The sequence below is a fragment of the Festucalex cinctus genome, chromosome 2 (genome assembly GCF_051991245.1).
Source record: "Festucalex cinctus isolate MCC-2025b chromosome 2, RoL_Fcin_1.0, whole genome shotgun sequence".
Taxonomy (NCBI): Eukaryota; Metazoa; Chordata; class Actinopteri; order Syngnathiformes; family Syngnathidae; genus Festucalex; species Festucalex cinctus.
Genome location: NC_135412.1, coordinates 2,351,315 through 2,372,829, shown reverse-complemented (window position 1 = coordinate 2,372,829; position 21,515 = coordinate 2,351,315). Strand labels below are relative to the sequence as shown.

Sequence of the window (21,515 nt, the reverse complement as noted above, 5' to 3'; positions counted from 1 at the left end):
GTATCGGCCGATACCATACCGATACTTAAGTTTTTTTTTCCTCAACATGAAAAAGCTGTCCTGCCATTGGTTCAGAGCATTCAAGGGCCAATAGGATATCTTAGATTGGCATGCAGTGAACATGTCACATACCAGTGAATGTCGTGCACCAGCAAGACACAAGATGCTGCATCCAAAATCCTATTTTAGCGTTGGAATTAATGGTATCGGCATGTTACTTGTGAGTACTCACCGATACCGATACCACTGTTTTAATGCAGTATCGGCACCTCTGCCGATACCAGCATCGGTATCGGAACAACACTAATGTTGGGATAAAATGCTGAAAAGATGTTCAGTGTTGTGATTGGACTGTGATTGGACATATCAACAATATGAAAAAAAAAAAATACACAAAGGGTGCAAGTTTGACGTCAGTGCAGCCTATAGATGAAGATGAGGAGGAGGAGGAAGGGGGGGTCGACTTTGAGATGACATTGAGGCTTGCATGTGTAGATGGGAGTTGAGTCTCTGCTTGTTGATGTTCGACAGTCGCGACAAGAAGGCAAAGCGGCTGCTGCTTGCCCGGCTTGATTCAACCTCCTTTTCTTCTTCTTCTTCTTTTTTTTTTTCTTCTTCATCCTCTTCTTTTTCTTCCTCCTCTTGGTCTTTTCAGCACCGCTCCCCGGCTGGACAGCTCTCGCGCTTTTTTTTTTTTTGGACCCTTTGGACGCTGCACATGGTCCCTTTAAAGGCTTTTAATGGAAGTAACGCCGATTGATGTTACAAGACATATTGGGAGTTTACAACTTCAACCACACGGAGGAGGAATCCACGCAGATTCGGAGCATCCTCCACCTTCACTCCACGTCCACTGTGAGTAAAAGGTGCTGGTGTGTGTGTGTGTGTGCGTGCGCGCGCGCGCGTGCACGTGTTGGGCAACAACAAACGTCTCTCAATGTATGATTCTTGTTTTGCGCCAGTGGGTTAACGCACAAGAAATTCGTTTATTGGTGTGCGCGCGTGCGCGCGTGCGCGTGAGCGACTTCCGCGATAAATAAAAAAAAAAAAAAAAAAGAAAATGAAGAAGAAATGAGCTGTGATGTCTCGTGTGCAATCGTGTCAAATTGTGCAGTCACGTTATTTTTTTGCTAATTAAGTCGAGGTTGGACGGACACGTAAAGGTTTTTTTTTTTTTTTTTTTTTTTTTTTTTTTTTTTTTTTTTTTTACGCATTGGACGTCCCCTTTTTGTCTTCCGCGGTGTGTTTGTGTCTTCCAGCTGGTGTGAGACCTCTCCGCGTGCACACGTTTTTTTTTTTTTTTTTCTGGAAGAAGCGTCAGGAGAATCTGCAGGTGGTAATTGGAGGACGCCTGATTTATTATGATTCCCATGCAAGCTCATCGGCGATTTGCTTGCGCGCGCGCGTGTTGCGCTTGCAGTGATTCATCCAAGTTTTTTTTTTTTTTTCTCATTTTATTTTTCATTTGTACGTTTTTGTTGGTTGTGTTCGTTTGGTGCATTAAATGCCAGAATTTGCATGTGGAAATAATTGGCTTGAATCTGCCATGCGTTTCAGTCCAATATGACTTTTTTTTTTTTTTTTCAATTCTGATATGAATGTTTTTTTTTTTTTTGAATGTCAAAGGTCCCAATTCACACCAGCTTCTTTAATGTGTGTTTGAAATGCACATATCAAAGCGAAGCAGATTTGCTCGATTTAATTGGCTTTATTGCGCCAAACGAGGAGTGAATTAATGTGCAAAAAAAATAAAAAATTGCACAATGAGCCGGTTCGGGTCCAGACAAAACTGGACCAACTGCTGTTTATTTACCACACCTGCAGGTTAACGGCGACTGACGATCCGTGCGTATACGCGGCGGGCTTCTTCCCCCCTACCCCCCCCCCCCCCCACAAAAAAAAAACAAGGTTTTGGGTGCGAAAACCGCGACGCTGCTGTCTACGTGGACCGGTGCAGAAGCCTCCCGTCCGACTGCCATCAGGGCCTGCGCCAAAGCCAGCAGGGACATGGCGGCGACGAACGGCGCCAAAGCGGACGGCCAAGCGACGGAACTGAACGAGGTGGCGGCCAACAACGACAAGCCCAAGTCGCTGGACGTCAAGCCGGAGAATACGAAAAAGGAGTTGCCGGATAGAGAAACATGGGGAGGCAAATTCGACTTCCTCCTGTCGTGTGTGGGTTACGCAATCGGACTGGGCAACGTGTGGAGGTTTCCGTACCTGTGTGGAAAGAACGGCGGAGGTAAACAAAGCGCAAAACTGGCGTGATTTCGTGTTCTTGACTTGACGCGCTTTTCCAAATCTCCATCCAGGGGCCTTCTTGATTCCGTATTTTTTGACTCTCATATTCGCCGGCATGCCGTTGTTCCTCCTGGAATGCTCCCTGGGTCAATACACCTCGATTGGGGGGCTCGGCGTGTGGAAACTGGCTCCCATGTTTAAAGGTATATGGCTCCTCTCCCGATGCATTTGAAAGCAGCATCAGTGATGACAAATCGTTTGAGGTGGCATCTTTGAATGTTTGCGTGGCAGGTGTGGGCCTCGCAGCTGCCGTGCTTTCCTTCTGGCTTAACATTTACTACATTGTGATCATTTCCTGGGCTATTTATTACCTTTACAACTCCTTCACTGCTGTGAGTACCAAATTGAAAAAGCACCAAATCGATTTCTGAAAGAATCGCAGGCACGATTTTGTACGTGTGTTGTTGTTGTTGTTGTTTTTTTGTGCTTGATTCCAGGAACTACCGTGGAGCTCATGCAACAATCTATGGAACACAGAGAAGTGTTATACGAATTACTCCATCGCGGACGCCGCCAATCTCACCAGTGCAGTTGTGGAGTTTTGGGAGTAAGATATCGTCATCGTCGTCTTCGTCGTCTTGTAGCCCTCCATGAATCCCCCCAAGATAAACAAAAAAAAAGGCCGGCAGGCTGTGTAATAGGGATGTCACGATAAGGGCAATATCGCGATATTAAAACTGCCGCAATATTCATGTTCACAATATTTAAAAGGAACATATTTGTTCAAAAAAAGTCATGTTGATTTCCATTTGTGCAGTTCTAGCACCCTCAAGTGGCTAGTTTATTAGTGCAATTTAATTTTCATTAGGGATGTTTTGGCCTTCTATGTTTATTAAAATCGATGCTAATTGTCAGATGAAGCGATCAATGTTGCTTGCATTAGCAAGTAAGTGCCTCAATATTGTTATTAGCGATTGTAGGTGGTTTATATGCATTGTGCTTTTTTTTTTTTTTTAGTATGAGCTCTCTTTTTTACAATATTGTGATCTTTTTTAAATATCGGCAGCGCCCCCACAATATCATGATAATTATCGAATCGTGACCTTCATATCGTGATAATATTGTATCGTGATGTTTGGATATCGTTACTAGCTAGGGTTGTCACGATAAGGGCAATATCGTGATATCGTGATATTAAAACTGCCACGATATCGTCGTCGTCATGTTCACAATATTTAAAAGGAACACATTTGTTAAAAAAAAAAGTCAGGTTGATTTCCATTTGTGCAGTTCTAGCACCCTCTAGTGGCTAGTTTATTAGTGCAATTTAATTTTCATTAGGGATGTTTTGGCCTTCTATGTTTATTAAAATCGATGCTAATTGTCAGATGAAGCGATCAATGTTGCTTGCATTAGCAAGTAAGTGCCTCAATATTGTTATTAGAGATTGTAGGTGGTTTATATGCATTGTGCTTTTTTTTTTTTTTTTTAGTTTTTAGTCTTTTTTACAATATTGTGATCTTTTTTAAATATCGGCAGCGCCCCCACAATATCGTGATAATTATCGTATCGTGACCTTCATATCGTGATAATATTGTATCGTGATGTTTGGATATCGTTACTAGCTAGGGTTGTCACGATAAGGCAATATTGTGATATTGCGATATTATTAAAACTGCCACAATATCGTCGTCGTCATGTTCACAATATTTAAAAGGAACACATTTGTTAAAAAAAAAAGTCAGGTTGATTTCCATTTGTGCAGTTCTAGCACCCTCTAGTGGCTAGTTTATTAGTGCAATTTAATTTTTATTCGGGATGTTTTGGCTTTCTATGTTTAAAATCTATGCTAATTGTCAGATGAAGGGGAACCTAATTTGCTTGTGAAGCGATCAATGTGTGCTTGCATTACCAAGTAAGTGCTTCAATATTGTTATTAGCGATTGTAGGTGGTTTATATGCATTGCTGTTATGTACAAAAGCACAATATTGTTCTTTTTTTTTTTAGTATGAGCTCTCTTTTTTACAATATTGTGATCTTTTGTAAATATCGCCACAATATCGTGATAATATCGTATCGTGATGTTCGGATATCGTCGCATCCCGAACTGTCTAACAGGCGTGCGGTCACTGGCTTTGATTTTTGATTTCTAGGCGCAATGTGCATGAAATGACGGACGGCTTGGAAAAACCGGGCCAGATCCGAGTGCCGCTCGCGATCACGCTGGCCATCGCTTGGGTCCTCGTCTACTTCTGCATCTGGAAAGGGGTCAGCTGGACAGGGAAGGTAAGACCTCCGCATATTTGGGCGTCGGGAGCTGAGACGTATGCGACCGGGATGCATTATTAATCCGTCTAATATTGCCTCATACGTGATTCATAATTCAGGCAAGCGTCGTCGGGATGAATTTCAAAATAAGAGGCAGCAAACAATCCGATCGTGGCTCCTCTAATTCCAAGCCTCCCGACACCGTTGGCAGCGCGTGCGGATCCGTGATAGGAGGAGCAACAAAAACGGCCATTGGCCGCAATCTGGGTTTGTCGGGTGCTTCGCCTCCGCTCACGGGCCCGCGTCGCCATTGTCATGTGACCGCGGCAAATAAAATTAGACTTGGTCACAAAACATCATATTCTCCTCGGCACGTTTGGCTAATAAATAGCTCGCGCGCTTGTCACGAACGCGCACGGCGGAAGAGCAGAACGAGCTCGGCGAGGCTGCAGCAGCATTTTTTGCTCTCGGAGACGCTTTCAAGAGCAGGAGTGTTCGTTTACAGCACGTAATTAACTGAGGGAAGAATTCATGGATTAACTGTTACTTTTAAAGGGATGGCAGAATCTCTCTCTGACATGAAAGTGGGCTTTTCGTGTCGACCGATGTTGCCCGGAGACATTTGCTGCCTTCCGATAGCTTTTGTCAGGCGTTTCTGAAACGGTCGCTTCTGGAGGGGGAAAATAAAATGCAATGATTTTTCAAACCAAGCAATACAAGTAGCCAAATTTACAACAAATTAAGAGGTCATGAGTAAACAGTCATTATTTTTATCACCCACAATTTTTTTAGACCAAAAGTTATGAGCATTTTAACTCATTTGCTCCCAATAACGTGTAAATCCGTTTTTTTTTTAAATGTTCCAAAGACGTGTCCCAAAGACGTATTTATAAGTTTTTTGTTGTGTGATTGTGATTTTATTGCTCTCTGTATCTACACTAGGTGCCACTCCAGTGTTCATATTTAAATTAACTCATTTGCTCCCAATAACGTGTAAATACGTTGTTTTTTTTAAATGTTCTAAGTGTCCCAAAGACATATTTATACGTTTTTTATTTATTTATTTTTTTTTATGCTAGAGCATACATACGGCTTTGATGCAGCCTCTCAACTGCAAAGAACGGTTGCAGAAATGGTAGTTATTACACAAACGGCCAGCAGATGGCAGCAGAGCAAAGGAGATCAACCAGGACCATGTAGAAAAAAAGCTCAATTACTAACAATTTTAAATAGATTTGTGAAAACTGATGAAACTTGGCTCTCTTCTAATGCTAATTGCTGCAAAACGGAACCAGATAGAAACATACTTTTTTTCCTGATGAAGGAAGAGACTTTAATTTTTCTTTTGATAGGTTCCATGTTTTTATAGCAATCGAACACAATATTCTGTGGGCCTTGCAAAATTAGTCAAAATCCAGGAAAACAGCCGGGAGCGAACGGGATTGCGAAATGTGAAAATGGCGGCGAGTGAATGAGTTAAATTGTAGCATGCAATTAGGTTAGCTAGTTGGTGTTCCGGCTAAAGGAGGATTGCGGCAAACACACACACAAAAAAACCTTCTGAATAGAGTTGTCAAAGTTACTCACTTAATCGACAAGTAATCGATTATCAAATTAATCGACAATTGTTTTAATAGTCGAGTAATCATTTGGAGCCATTTTTTAATTTAAAAATGGCCAAATCTTGTGATTTCAGCATATAGTAATTGTTGACGGATTTCTGTAGTCCTTCAGGATAGAAGACTGATTATCTTCTTGGTTTAATTAATTACTTTGGGTATAGTACATCAGTCACCCCCCCCCCCCTTTTTTTTTTCTTTTTAAACCACTATACAAATACGAAGTATGAAATAAACACCAACCACTGGTTAATAAACAGTCATCAGGAATCACCAGTCTCAGCTCAGCTTCAGAAAACAGGTCAGCTGTGATTGGTCGTTACCTGAGACCTGAGCAGCTATGATGTCATCTTCAGTCGACAGCAAGTGGCAAAATGGCCGCCCCTTTAGATGGAATAAAAACGGCTGGATTTTGCTGCACAACTCTTATTCCATAAATCAGAATGTCGTGTTTAGACTAGTGAGGTCACATAAAACATATTGTCAAGAAATGTTTAAGGAAAAAAAAATGAAAGAAAGAAAGAAATGAGATTTTGGTAGTCTTCAGCATTTTCATTTTTCAACTTTTGGGACTGACTGGGCTCGTGTTTGATTCAAAGCATGCAAGAAAACAGACAAAAAAATGTTGGTCAGTTTTCTTACGTTTAAGCTGATAGTTATGAATGAATGTGTCTGCTTTCGTAGAGCGACTTTCATTTTGTGCCATTTTGTGTCGCTAAGCTTGCTGGCAACTGAGTTTTCCTGTTCAGTGTTGTGGATGCACATCTGGATCGATATTGCGTGTTATACTTCAACCTGATCGCTGATTCATAAAGTACAAATTATTGGTGCGATCGTTTTTTAAAAATATATTTTCAGAGGTTGGCATGGGTGTAAAAATGATCGGAAAATGCCTCCCCGCCATTGCTGATCAGCCCAGTTTACGTTATGTGTCCTAAACTAACACGGAAATACCCCCCCCCCCTTTCTCTCTCTCCATCTCTCTTCTCTGCGTGATCAGCAAAGTGCACCGTGCCATGCACTGCTGTCATGATCCCGGAGATCGAGGTTGCGTCAGGTTAATACGTTATCTGCAAACTCGGTGTGGCTGTTTGCGCTGGCGTTAGTGAATTAGACGCTGCATATCAATGAGTCTCATTTGCATTGGGCATATTTTGCGTCAAATGTATACAAATGACCTCATTTACATACGCGCAAATAACACCGGCGCACCGTGACGCAATCTGGTTGGCAGCGCGCTTAGTGACGGATTTCCCCATCTGCGCGTGTTCATTGAATTAGGGACTCTCGGATTGCTCTATTTTTGCCGCTTAGTGTGGTGCAAAGGTGACGCAAACCTTTACCGAATAGGCCCCTTAGTTCTTTGGCCACAAAAGAAAGGAGTAATTAACTCATTCACTCCCAACCATTTTCACTGAAGCAACTCCGCTTCCTGCTGTTTTGTATGATTTTGACTGAATTTGCAAGGCCCACGGAATATTGTGTTCTATTGCTATAAAAACATGGAACACACCAAAAGAAAGATTTGAGTCTCTACTTTCATCAGGAAAAAAAAGTGTATTTGTATCTGTTTCCGTTTTGCCGCAATTAGCATTAGAATCTAGCTAAGTTTCATCCTGACTTGAGATATTCACATTCCTGGTCAAAACACTGACAAAAAGAGCTTGTTGCAACATGGCCCTGGCTGATTGCTTATAATCTGCTGCCACTTGCTGGCCGCAATAACTGCCATTGCTTTCAGCCACCTCTTCATGTCAGGAAGCTGCATCAAAGCCTTCTGTATTATATAAAAACCACAAACAACACGTGTAAACATGTTTTTGGGAGGGAAGGACAAAGTGTTGAAAAACGTTTTAACACGTTTTTGGGATTGAATGAGTTAAATAAGAGAGACTGTTTCTCAATGGGGACGATCATTCATTACAATAATCTGTTCTGCACACTCCCACTAGCCTAAACACGATATTCTGATTAATGATGCATTTGTGGAACATGAATGAAGCAGCATCCGTCTCAGGGGGCGGCCATTTTGACACTTGCTGCCAGCTGAAAATGACATCCTAGAACAGGCGTGTCCAAACCTTTTCATTTGAGGGCCACATACAGAAAATCAGAAGGATGCAAGGGCCACATCATGTTATGAAGAGAAATTGTGTTTAGTCCTAAAAATTGTACAAATAATTGATGTGTGCTTTTGCATATTTAGAAATATGCTACAGTATATAAACTAATTTATTTGTAATATGGCAGTAAGGTTATTATAGTTTTGGAATTTTTCATTTTAGTTCGTTTTTATTAGTTTAGTTTTTTAAAGAATGCTTGTTTTAGTTTAGTTTGTTAATTTCAGTATTAGTTAAAAATAAAAAAAAGTATTACTTGTGCGCAATATTTAAAAGACAGCATGGGAGCGACGTCATCTTTTGGTGCTTTTCTATTGGCTGCTGCAAGATGACGTCACTTCTGTGTGACATACATTCAAACGTCATTATTCAGGTTTATATCAAAATAAATCTACTAAAAAACACATTTAAAATCATCCCCAAAGGCTCATGCATTCAATTAATTGCTAAAGACTAAAACGAAGAACATGTTTGCGATATTTATAGTTATTTTTAGTTAGTTTTGTAAACATAAAATGTGGTTTCAGTTCGTTTTCGTTTTTTAAAAAGCATTTTCATTTTTATTTTATTTTGTAAATTAAATTGTTTTTTGAATTTTAGTTATTTCGTTAGTTTTAGTTAACTAAAATAACCTTTAATGGCACCTGTTTTTGCGATACCCTCTCTTTCTTACTTTGACCATCTCCAAAAAAATTTTTTTGTTTTATTTTATTTGTCAAATGGCATTTTTTAGCATATGTCGCTGGCCACCGAAAAATGGACGGCGGGCCGCAAATGGCCCCCGGGCCGTAGTTTGGACACCACTGTCCTGGTTGCTCAGGGCTCAGGTAATGACCAATCGCAGTTCAGCTTGCGAATGTCACATGACCAAACAGAAAACAGGTGACTTAATTCATATTTCACAAATGCAATATTAATCAGAATGCCGTACTTAGACTAGTGGTGCTGCATCGTAAGGAAAATTTCAATTTTTGCTTTTTAACTCTTTAGCTCCCAAAAACGTATAAATACGTTATATTTTAAATGTTTTAAGTGTCCGAAAGACGTATTTATACGTTTTTTTGTTTTTGTTTTTGAATGCCAGAGCATTGGCTTTGATGCAGCCTCTCTACTGCAGAGAACGGTTGAAGCAGTGGTAGTAATTACAAAAACGGCTTACAGGTGGCAGAAGAGGATAAGAGATCAACCAGATTTGTGAATAATGATGCAACTTAGCTATATTCTAATGCTAATTGCTGAAACAGATAGGAAAATAGTTGTTTTTTTTTCCTGATGAAAGAAGAGACTCTAATCTTTCTTATGGTCGGTTCCATGTTTTACTAGCAATAGAACACAATATTCCGCGGGCCTTGCAAAATCAGTCAAAATCCAGGAAAACACTTCAGTGAAAATGTCTGGGAGTGAATGAGTTAATTGTGGCTTCATACAATGTCAGTTATGCCGCCCTCATTCATTATTCTGTCCATCCCAAATCCGGTTAGCATCACAGAAACGATGCTGACCGGACGTGACCCGTTTTGCAACTTTTTGCCTCGCTGATTGCCCGCTTCGCACTTTCGCAGGTGGTTTACTTCTCGGCGACATATCCCTACTTCATGCTCTTCATCCTCTTCATTCGTGGAGTGACCCTGCCCGGAGCAAGAGAGGGAATTCTCTTCTACATCACCCCTGATTTTGAAAAGCTCAAACAATCCGAGGTGAACACGAGCGAGTGTCAACGAGACGGCACGCGTGAGTGAACAAAGCGTTGGCCGGCGAATTTCAAATATTTGTGCTCCTCTCATCAGGTGTGGCTGGACGCGGCGACCCAAATCTTCTTTTCCTACGGATTGGGCTTGGGGTCACTTATAGCTCTCGGAAGCTACAACACGTTCAATAATAACGTTTACAGGTGAGACTGACAAAACCCACAGTGGCAAAACAAGTGTGGGTTGCTGTTGGCACGAGACGCTTTCTTGCTTTTTAAATCTGCGTACTGAAAGCAAATCAAACGGGACTGCAATGTGTGATTCCCCCCCGTCGGCTGTTTGGTTGCTTTCAAAGTGATTTCTACTCCATTTTTGATGACTCTATTACAGTGGTGTCCAAACTACGGCCCGGGGGCCATTTGCGGCCCGTCGTCCATTTTTCAGCGGCCCGCGACATATGCTAAAAAAAATGGCATTTGACTCAGTTCAAATATTTATAATACATTTATTTTTTAATTACAAGTGCTATTAAAGGTTATTTTAGTTAACAAAAACTAACGAAATAACTAAAACTAAAATTCAAAAAACAATTTCCTTTAAGAAATAAAAAAAAAAAAAGAAAAGGAAAATGCAGTTTAAAGAACGAAAACTAACTGAAATTACATTTTATTTCTTTATTTATTTATATATTTATTTATTTATTTTTAAATACAAGTGCTATTAAAGGTTATTTTAGTTAACAAAAACTAACGAAATAACTAAAACTAAAATTCAAAAAACAATTTCCTTTAAGAAAAAAAAAGAAGAAAAAAAAGGAAAATGCAGTTTAAAGAACGAAAACTAACTGAAATTACATTTTATTTCTTTATTTATTTATATATTTATTTATTTATTTTTAAATACAAGTGCTATTAAAGGTTATTTTAGTTAACAAAAACTAACGAAATAACTAAAACTAAAATTCAAAAAACAATTTCCTTTAAGAAATTTAAAAAAAAAAAAAAAAAGGAAAATGCAGTTTAAAGAACGAAAACTAACTGAAATTACATTTTATTTCTTTATTTATTTATATATTTATTTATTTATTTTTAAATACAAGTGCTATTAAAGGTTATTTTAGTTAACAAAAACTAACGAAATAACTAAAACTAAAATTCAAAAAACAATTTCCTTTAAGAAAAAAAAAGAAAAAAAAAAAGGAAAATGCAGTTTAAAGAACGAAAACTAACTGAAATTACATTTTATTTCTTTATTTATTTATCTATTTATTTATTTATTTTTAAATACAAGTGCTATTAAAGGTTATTTTAGCTAACAAAAACTAACGAAATAACTAAAACTAAAATTCAAAAAACAATTTCCTTTAAGAAATTAAAAAAAAAAAAAAAAAAAAGGAAAATGCTGTTTAAAGAACGAAAACTAACTGAAATTACATTTTATTTCTTTATTTATTTATCTATTTATTTATTTATTTTTAAATACAAGTGCTATTAAAGGTTATTTTAGCTAACAAAAACTAACGAAATCACTAAAACTAAAATTCAAAAAACAATTTCCTTAACGAAATTTAAAAAAAAAAAAGGAAAATGCTTTTTAAAGAACAAAAACTAACTGAAATTACATTTTATGTTTACAAAACTAACTAAATCTAACTATAATTACAGCAAAAATTTCCTTTGTTTTAGTTTTTGGTAATTAATTTAATGCATGAGACTTTGCGGATGACTTTAAATGTAATTTTTAGTAGATTCATTTTGATATAAACCGGAATAATGACGTTTGAAAGTATGTCGCATCATAAGTGACATCATCTAGCAGCAACCAATAGAAAAGCAGCTTCAGACGTTGCGCCCATGGTGTTTTTTTTAAATATTGTGCATTTAATTGTACTAATTAACTCATTCACTGCCAGTCATTATAGAAAATTTTTACATTTCCAATCCTCACGTGATATTCCATTCAATAATTATATATAAACCGAATCTACCAAATAACAGAATAGACTCCCTACTTTTTGTCCCGTCCCGTTCTTTTATAATTGACAGCAGAAAAATGTATGTTTGCCAAAATACAGCCATTTGACTCTGAAACTGTGTTTATTTCGTAAAAAATGGGACAATGATGTCATCTACCGGTGGTTGGGCATCAGTAAAGTTGTTTCCAAGTTTGATATTTACAGTGGAGCATGCTCAGATTCGCCCCCATTTAGCACCGCTCTAAAAAATACAATTGACAAGTATACTTGTCAAAGGCAGTGAATGAGTTAAAGAACTAAAACTAATAAAAACGAACAGAACCACCCTGAAAACGAATTAAAACTAACTAAATTTAAAAAACAATACTCAAATCAAAATAAAAACTAAATTAAAAAAATTCCAAAACTATAATAACCCTACTTCCATATTACAAATAAATTTGTTTATGTACTTGTAGCATTTTTCTAAATATGCAAAAGCACAAATAAATTTGTACAATTTTTTTTTTAGGACTAAACACAATTTCTGTTCAGAACATTACGTGGCCCTTGCATCCTTCTGATTTTCTGTATGTGGCCCTCAAATGAAAAAGTTTGGACAATCCTGCTCTATTATGTATGTAATATGTTCCGTCCATCTCCAAAAATGTGAATTGTCTCCACTTGCTCTTCCCTAGAGACTCTATTATTGTGTGCTGCATCAACTCATGCACCAGCATGTTTGCTGGCTTTGTCATCTTCTCCATCGTCGGCTTCATGGCACACGTGACCAAGAAGGACATTGCTGACGTAGCGGCTTCAGGTAACTGACCACTGACGGCGTGTCGGCCAGCCCGGCCAACCCCACTCAACTTCCTAACATGCAAATTGGCGAGATGTGATTTTTTTTTTTTTTTGCCGTTTGCTGTCCAGGTCCCGGCTTGGCTTTTCTGGCGTACCCTGAGGCGGTAACCCAGTTGCCCGTGTCTCCACTGTGGGCTATTCTCTTCTTCTCCATGCTGCTCATGCTGGGGATCGACAGCCAGGTAAGCGGGGCTCAGTAACAATCTGCTCATGGGGCTGACCTAAATAGTCAAATGCGGGTTACGTATCACAAGGCAGCACCCCCCTGCTCGCTGCATGATAAGCATGCAATTTGCTTCTTGTTGTGCAGATTGAAGCCAGTTTTGACATTAGCTGTCAAGGTGTTTTAATGCAACTTTATCACCTCGGCGTGCCTGCAGGTTATACTGCCTGCCATTTCTTTATTTCTTTATTTTTTTTTCTCCGCATTTTGTGATGTCACGGTTCAAATGAGGCAACTGTGAGCAGTGAGGCAGCCATACGTTGCGGTTGTAGAAATGTTGATTTTTGCATATCGAGAATTATTCCAACAAGTGGATTTTTGGGTGCTGTCACTATTGAATATTTTTTAGAATCGATTCATCTATTGATTATTATTTTAATTTTACATTAACTCGTTTACTCCCAAAAACGTATAAATACGTTCTATTTTAAATATTACTATGCTCCCAAAGACATATTTATACGATTTTTTTATTATGTTTTTTTATGCTAGTGCATACAGAAGGATTGATGTAGCTTCTGAACTGGAGAATGCTTGAAGCAATGGTAGTTATTACAAAAACGGCAACAGGTGGCAAAAAAAAAGTATGTTTCTATCTGTTTCTGTTTTGCAGCAATTAGCATTAGAAGAGAGCTAAGTTTCATCAGTTTTCACAAATCTATTCAAAATTGTAATTAATTGAGCTTTTTTTCTACATGGCCCTGGTTGATCTCCTTTGCTCTGCTGCCACCTGCTGGCCGTTTGTGTAATAACTACCATTTCTGCAAGCATTCTTTGCAGTTGAGAGGCTGCATCAAAGCCTTCTTCTGTATGCTCTAGCATAAAAAAATAAATAAAAAAAACGTATAAATACATCTTTGGGACACTTAAAACATGAAAAAAACGTATTTACACGTCATTGGGAGCAAATGAGTTGATTACATAAATTTGCAACGTCAGAATCTATCTATTATAGAATAAGAAATCTATTCAAAATTGTGAGTAATTGAGCTTTTTTTTCTACATGGCCCTGGTTGATCTCCTTTGCTCTGCTGCCATCTGCTGGCCGTTTGTGTAATAACTACCATTTCTACAACCATTCTTTGCAGTTGAGAGGCTGCATGAAAGCCTTCTGTATGCTCTAGCATAAAAAATAAAAAAAAACGTATAAATACGTCTTTGGGACACTTACAACATTAAAAAAAACGTATTTACACGTTATTGGGAGCAAATGAGTTAATTTAAATATGAACACTGGAATGGCACCTAGTGTAGATATAGAGAGCAATAAAATCACAATCACGCTGCAAGGTTGAATGCTTGTCCATAATGGCCTCTCATATTTATCTCGTCCGTCAGTTCTGCACTGTGGAGGGCTTCATTACTGCTTTAGTCGATGAATTTCCCAGAGTGCTCCGAGGTAGACGAGAGATCTTCATCGCAGTCGTCTGCCTGGTGTCTTACGTGATCGGCCTTTCGAACATCACACAGGTACAGCCGGCGGATTTCTCTCCAAAACTGTTCGCATGTGATATCACGCTGAAATGGCACGACTCCATTTTTTTTTTTTTTTTTTTTCTGCCACCAGGGTGGGATTTATGTGTTCAAACTGTTTGACTACTACTCTGCCAGCGGAATGTGTCTGCTTTTCCTGGTCTTCTTTGAATGCATCTCCATATCCTGGTGCTACGGTGTGTATGAAAATCACGAAAATCGGACGCTTTGTTCATTCATTCGGCGACATTCGAAGTCAGAGGTTCTCGTGAAAAGGGATGTAAACTTGTCAGGCGTCAAGGTCGCGGCGCGCTCATCGTCGTCATCACGCGCGGCAAACCTGCTGCAAATTGATATACTGTGGTACCTCTACTTACGAAATTAATTGGTTCCGGAAGAAAGTTCTTAAGTAGAAAATTTTGTAAGGAGAGACGCATTTTCCATGTAAATGCCCTAATCCGTTCCGAGACTCCCAAACTTCAGACATAAATGTTTTCTAAAGCATAAAAATGTATCAAAACATGTAACAAATAATGTTACAATTCGATTATTGCACAATAAATGAGAGTTGTGCGTAATGTGAAAAACGAAAAATAGAGTAAAGAATAAAAATGATGCTCATTTACCTTTTTAAACTGCTGTCCTCATTGTTTTTTGCCCTCTTTGGTTCATGTCCTCCTCTCTCAGAAGTGTTTTTTTTTTTTCTGCCTGGTGTTTTGTAAAGAACTGATCCATGGATGTTTCCTTTTTTTTTTTTTTTTTAACAATCCTTCGTAAATGTCCAAGGCAAACATCATCTTAGTGAGCAAACGCCCGACTGGTGAACACTTTTTATGGCCGATTCTTTTAAACAAATTCTGAAATTCATGGAAACTTCCGGTATGGCGAGGCATCTTTTTTTTTCCAAAAAAAGGCCCGTCTCGTCGCAATTAAAAACTTACTGTGCCTTCATCAATCACCAATTGTTTGAATTTTTGCAGAAATTTGTCGGCCGTTAGTTCACACATTTACGAAAAACTATTGGAACACATCATGGGCCGCGGGATGAATGATGAGGACGCTGTACAGACACCGATCTAGTATTTAGGCTAATAGATACCTATGGTAGGAAATAGCCATAGCCGAAAGTATGTTGCGTTCTGTAATGTATTTTCACCTTTCGTATCTAGAAATTTCTTTCGTAACAAGAGGCAATATTTTCCCGTTGAGGCGTTTCGTAACTCGAAAATTTCGTATGACGAGACGTTCGTAAGTCGAGCTTCCACTGTAGATTGGAGACGCGTTTTTTTTCACCCTCCATTTATTTGTCTCTCAGGTGTGAACAAGTTCTACGACAACATCCAGGAGATGATTGGCTACAAGCCTTGCGTGTGGTGGAAGATGTGCTGGGTGGTGTTCACCCCCCTCATTGTCGCTGTGCGTGAGATCGGTACACTTGACGTGAAAAATGGAACATCGTGAGAAGTCGATATTTGCTGCCCGCCTGCCCGCCCGCCGCCGCTCGTCAACGGGTGTCATGATGTCATAAAGTGTCTCGTGTCTGCCGCAGGGGGTGTTCTTGTTCAGCGCCATACAAATGGTCCCTCTCAAGATGGGAGAATACGTGTTCCCGGGCTGGGGTCAGGGAGTGGGCTGGCTCATGGCACTCTCTTCTATGGTTCTCATACCGGGATACATGATTTATATGTATCTTGGCCTCAAGGGCACCTACAAAGAGGTATGAGGATATTTTGGAATTTGCTTAAAGGGGAAGTCAACCCCCCCCCACACACACACACACACACTGCAAAAACACGTCTGCTTAATATGAGATAAAATTAGAGCTGTCAAACGATGAATTTTTTTTTAAATCAGATTAATCACATCTTAAAATTTTGATTAATCGCGATTAATCGCTTATTTAAAAAGGCTTTTTTTTTATCAACATTTTTTGCCCGCCAAATTTATAATGCACCTCTTATGTGTTAATTTTTTCGGCATTTAATGTTAAGAGGACGTCTCATCCTCCTGTTTTTCTAATCAGTTACATTACTTGCATAATTTAAAGTAGAAAAAATGACCCATATAGTTTGACATGAACAAATATTCTCAATGTCACACGCAAACATTTATTAAATGCTTCACTTTGAATGCATGTTATGTTTATTGTTCATACACAACCTGTGCTACCTTTAACGTAGCCATCCGTTGTCAAGCCAAAGGATCATCTGCAGTCAAAATTAATAGTGCGATTAATCTGCGTTAATACATGATTAATGCGACAATTTTTTTGTGATTAATTAATTAGTTAACGCTTTAACTTTGACAGCACTAGATAAAATACACTTGTTCTTAGTGTAAATTTACTCGAAACAAGTGAAATTATCTGCCAGTGCAGTAAGATAAGAAAAATGTGTAGCTCTATATTAATCTTAAAATGAATTTAAAACACTTATTCTAAGCAACAAATCAAGGAAATTAAATCTTAAAATAAGCCATAAACACTTAATCTTTTTTTTGTTTTTTAACATATTCACTGCCAGCCCAGCAAAAATGGATTATTTGACGTCTTTTTCCGTCAATGGCAGTCAATGAGTTAAGATGAGATGTAACCAAAATTGACGGATTTTTAAGCAAAAATTGCCTTAAAAAAAGAAAAAGGGAAAAAAGGATGCTGCAATATAATCACAAAATATATTGGCACATTGTGTTTAAAACATTCACTGCCAGCCCAGCAAAAATGCATTATTTGACGTCTTTTTTCGTCAATGGCAGTCAATGAGTTAAAAGCGTAAATCACTAACAAAACTGTATTTTAATTGCATTTGGTTTGACTCAGCCTGGGATCGAACCCACAACCTCCGTGTCTGAGGGTAGAGACTCTACCACTACACCACAGAGTCATGAACCTGTTTACTGGAAAAAGGGCAAATGAGCTTAGTAAGTATGACCAGGAATACTGAAATGCAACAGTAGGGTTGTTTTAGCTTATTGTGCATAAAAATTAACCAATTTTAAGATTTACAAACTAAATGAGAAATAAGACAAATAATCTTAAAACAAGATTAATAATCTTAATCAAATAATTCTGCTCTTGCAAAGTATATAATTCTGAAAACAAGACAAAGAAGACGATGGCTTGATATAAGCGTTTAAGTCGATGTTAAGGCTGTTGAGATAGGCTCCAGCACCACCCGCGACCCTTGTGAGGAATAAGCAGTCAAGAAAATGGATGGATGTTCTATTCAGCCCCATTTGTCAAAAATACATTTGGTTAATATTGCAAAATATTCCAAATCCAGCATTTTGTCACTTGAAAATGACATCACAGTTGCTCAGGTCTCAGGTAACAACCAATCACAGCTCAGCTTCAGAAGACGGGTGAGCTGTGATTGGTCGTTGCCTGTGCCACTGTGATGTCATCTTAAGTCGACCGCAAGTGGCAAAATGGCCGCCCCCTGAGATGGCTAAAAGCAGCTGGCTTTTGCTGAATAACTCACGAATGACATAATATTGTCAAGAAATGTGTAAGGTTGACTTCCCCTTTTAACTGGAGTTTTCACGACTGTCTGTAACCCGCGCGCATCTCTCTGGCAGCGACTTCGGATTATGCTTCAGCCTCCGGCGGTTGTCCGGCGGCCGCAGGAAAACGGACCTGAGCAGCAGGTGGAAACCAACACTGCTAACCTACTCAGCCCCGCTAATCCGGCTAACCCCGCCAGCCCGACCAACCCGGTCCCGGCCAACCCGGCTCCGGCCGCCGCAACCAGCCCCGCGTCCCCGGCTAACCCGGCTCCGCCGGCCGCTAACCCGCCTCCTCCCGCTGCCGCCGCCGCCGCCGCTAGCCCCGTGAACCCAGCAACGAGCCCCACCATCGTGACCACCGTCACCACAACCGCCAGCACCGCGGCCAGTCCGGCCATCAACACCACAACAGTCAGTCCGACGGTCCCGCCCCCGAACCCGGCGAACCCGGCGGAGCCCGTCAACCCGCCAAACCCGGCGAGTGCGACCTCTAACCTGACCACTGCCGAGGCCAACGTGTAGACAACAAAGAAACCCTCTTGGAGCATGTAGACAAAAAGAGAACATTTACACAAAGGACTTACTTCCAAGATTTTAATTGATTCACCTACCTCCGAGGGCAATACCTGATCGAAACAGATTTTCCAACCATATTTAATTTTCCTACATTTTTTTCAAGCCAACGATGTCTCGTTGTTGGTTTGCGTTCCGAAAATATCAAAGACTGTTCGTGTGCCGGTACAACCATAAATCTGAGTATATAAAAAAAATAAACATACTGTGTAATACTGTGAGAAAAGAAGAAAAAAAAAACTAAATAGAGATATAGATTAGAAATTTGTTGAATATCTTCATGAATCGAGTAAATACCTGTGTGAATATAGTAGATGAAGTAGTGAACAAAATTGACATCGCCGACGACAGCAAAAAAAGGGCCGCGTCAATTTTATCGTGGATGTTTACTAAATCTCACACGGTTGTCTCTTTTTTTCAAAAACGTTGCACTTCCCGTAAGGCAAACGGAAGGTCAGAGCGCAGTCGAGAGGAGCTCGTTGAGAAAGCACAATGCCAATAAGAAGTTCATGTTTTCCAAGTCAGCTGGAGCGATCCAGTCATGTTTTGTGTGGAGAGAGACTGTTATTTTTTTCCCTTCCTTTTTTTTTCAGTGAAAAAAAAAAAAAAAAAGAAAACTTTTATGTGATGGAAAACATTTTTAGAATTATTTTTAGGAGGTTTTATACTTGTATGTTGTCGATGTGATGGAGGACCAAATCAATAGGCAGACACATGCAAAAACGATGCCATTTTAGCATCTGGTTGGCAAAAAGCACAGGGTAGAAGAGGAACAAAAATAAAATGGGGGCGGGGGGAGGGGTCACAGGGTTAGAGGAAGTGATTTACAAACGTTAGACTATCCCTTAATCTTTTACAGTCAGCGCTGTTTACGATTTGCATGCTTTCCTCAGGAACATCAGTGAAAATTGTCTGAAATTCCTGACCAAAAAAAAAAAGACAGAAAAAAGAAAAAAAAAAAAGATGGCCTTAAGCCAAAACATCAATTTCGGTCTGTTTACATGACTGGGCACAACAACAAGAACAACAAAAGGACCACATCGTACGCTAGCACAAGAACCTGGACCAACTCTGTGTTTGAGTCATGACTTTTCTGTACGTATATCGATCAATTATAGTTTGATCAATATGTATTCAGCAATACATATGTAGATGTTTATTAAGCGCAGGCCGGTGAGCAAGTGGTCTGCTTCCGTTTTTTTTGTTTGTTTCTGCTGTCTTTTGCTTTATTCGTGAAAAACGCCCCCAAAGCTTTAATTTGCCCGGATGTTTACCAATAGCGCGTTAGCACAATGCTAGTTTAGCTTCTTGCGGCAGCTACTGCGATCAAAGTATCGGGTTTTGGAAAGTAAACAGCGAAAAAAGCAAAACAAGCTGAGTGAAAAATGTGAAATGGCTACTGTTCATGTCCTGTGAATTTTTATTTCTTTGTATAAAGTTACTCTACCACAAGTTTTCTCTGGAACTTTGTTGTAAATCCGTACCGTGTAAACATGTAACTGTGAATGTCTGTAATACATTGGAAGTTAATGTCTAAATGTTGAAGAAAAAAAAAAAATGGAGTTGCTGTTTTCTGCAATAATATTTTGGTCACAGAAGCTGAAGCACATATCTGACAGAACTATATGAAACGACGAAATGACAATGAAGATAACCGATGATTATATATTAAAAAAAAAATAAAAAAATAGAAACTATGTCTAGTAAAACAATATTGTTTTGTATATTTTTAACTGTCTCACTGCCTAATGTAAAACATTATATAGACATGATATGTATTTAAATGGTGTCAAATGATAAAGCACGATTGTTATGTTCTACAAACAGAAAAAGAATGAAAAAAATAATAATAAAGAGTTATAGAAAATATGAAAACAATGTGTGCTAAGTAGCAGTCCCATGATTTTTTTTTTCAACACTGTAATCAGGATTGAACTGCTGAATCCTGTCGGCCATTGTTCCATCTTGTTGATGTTTCAAGTATTTCTACTCAATAGTTCATCACATTTGAGGAAATGTGACACGAATAAAAGCACAAAAAGGCGTTAAAACGGAAGTAGAATTCCTTGTGTGTGGGTCTCTTTTTTTTTTTTTTTTTTTTTTTGGGAAACAGGGAAAATGGAATCAAGCTTAATTTGAAAATAAGGGCAAATAATAAGGCAACGAAAAACATCAAAAGGAGAAAGCAGCAAGTCTGACAGACCTGAGCCAACAAGAAAAAACACCACCACCAAAACAGCTCTTTGCCCCCGAGCCCTGTCGAGCCCCCCCCCCCAACCCCCCCGCGTGTGTTTATATGCGCGTGTACGTGCACGCGCTTCAGTCTTCTGCCCCCACCGCTTGCAGTCGCTGCTCCCATTAGATGCCAGCGTGATAAAAGAGATGCGACCAGCTGACACCGCCACAATGACTCGCCACGGATCAAAGAATGAGATGTGCACCCCCCCCCGCCTTCTGTATGCTCTAGCATAAAAAAAATAAAATAAAATAAAAATAAAAAAAACGTATAAATACGTCTTTGGGACACTTAGAACATTAAAAACAACAAACGTATTTACACGTTATTGGGAGCAAATGAGTTAAGTGCCTTTTTCCACAAAAACAGCATGTGCGGCTACAACTGCCTTTCCCCCTTCTGCTTCATTTCTAATTTAAATAAAATCGATTTTTGGATATTAATATCGATTCGATTAACAAATGAGAATCTCGATTTTTTTATGAATCGATTTTTTATTTTTTTTTGGCACACCCCTAATATTCACCCAGTGACTCTTGATTATTGTGAAACTATTCACCGTCATCAACTGACGAGATTAGACTAATTGACACAAAACACCATTAAGTGTTTTCTTACTGGGTGCGGCTCAGGTCCATTTTGAGTCCAGATCCCAGTGGGGGGGACATTGTTTAAAATGTTATTAAACCCTATTTTTAAAATGTAAAAGGTGTTTGCAGTGTGGCCGTGAGAGAGGACACTGGAGAAGCAA

At 39.1% G+C, this 21,515-nt stretch overlaps 1 protein-coding gene across 1 annotated transcript; it reads left to right on the top strand.

The window, feature by feature from the left end:
• Nucleotides 1-449: 449 nt before the first annotated feature.
• LOC144013358 (sodium- and chloride-dependent GABA transporter 1-like) lies at nucleotides 450-20,590 on the top strand. Its single transcript, XM_077512102.1, has 15 exons — nucleotides 450-855; nucleotides 1,909-2,242; nucleotides 2,313-2,444; nucleotides 2,533-2,633; nucleotides 2,739-2,848; nucleotides 4,396-4,528; nucleotides 9,812-9,946; nucleotides 10,037-10,140; nucleotides 12,590-12,714; nucleotides 12,825-12,937; nucleotides 14,317-14,448; nucleotides 14,546-14,648; nucleotides 15,767-15,867; nucleotides 16,001-16,168; nucleotides 18,028-20,590. Exons 1-15 carry the CDS (start codon nucleotides 760-762, stop codon nucleotides 18,475-18,477), a joined length of 2,337 nt encoding a protein of 778 aa, XP_077368228.1. The 5' UTR covers nucleotides 450-759; the 3' UTR covers nucleotides 18,478-20,590.
• The last annotated feature ends 925 nt before the right edge of the window (nucleotides 20,591-21,515 follow it).

What these genes read in the sequence shown, in the direction of transcription:
- LOC144013358 (XM_077512102.1), top strand. Translation starts at nt 760, where the DNA reads ATGTTACAAGACATATTGGGAGTTTACAACTTCAACCACACGGAGGAG. An exon ending in GTGTGGAAAGAACGGCGGAG is followed by an intron (nt 2,243 to 2,312) that starts GTAAACAAAGCG and finishes ATCTCCATCCAG; the next exon opens with GGGCCTTCTTGATTCCGTAT. An exon ending in GCAGTTGTGGAGTTTTGGGA is followed by an intron (nt 2,849 to 4,395) that starts GTAAGATATCGT and finishes TTTGATTTCTAG; the next exon opens with GCGCAATGTGCATGAAATGA.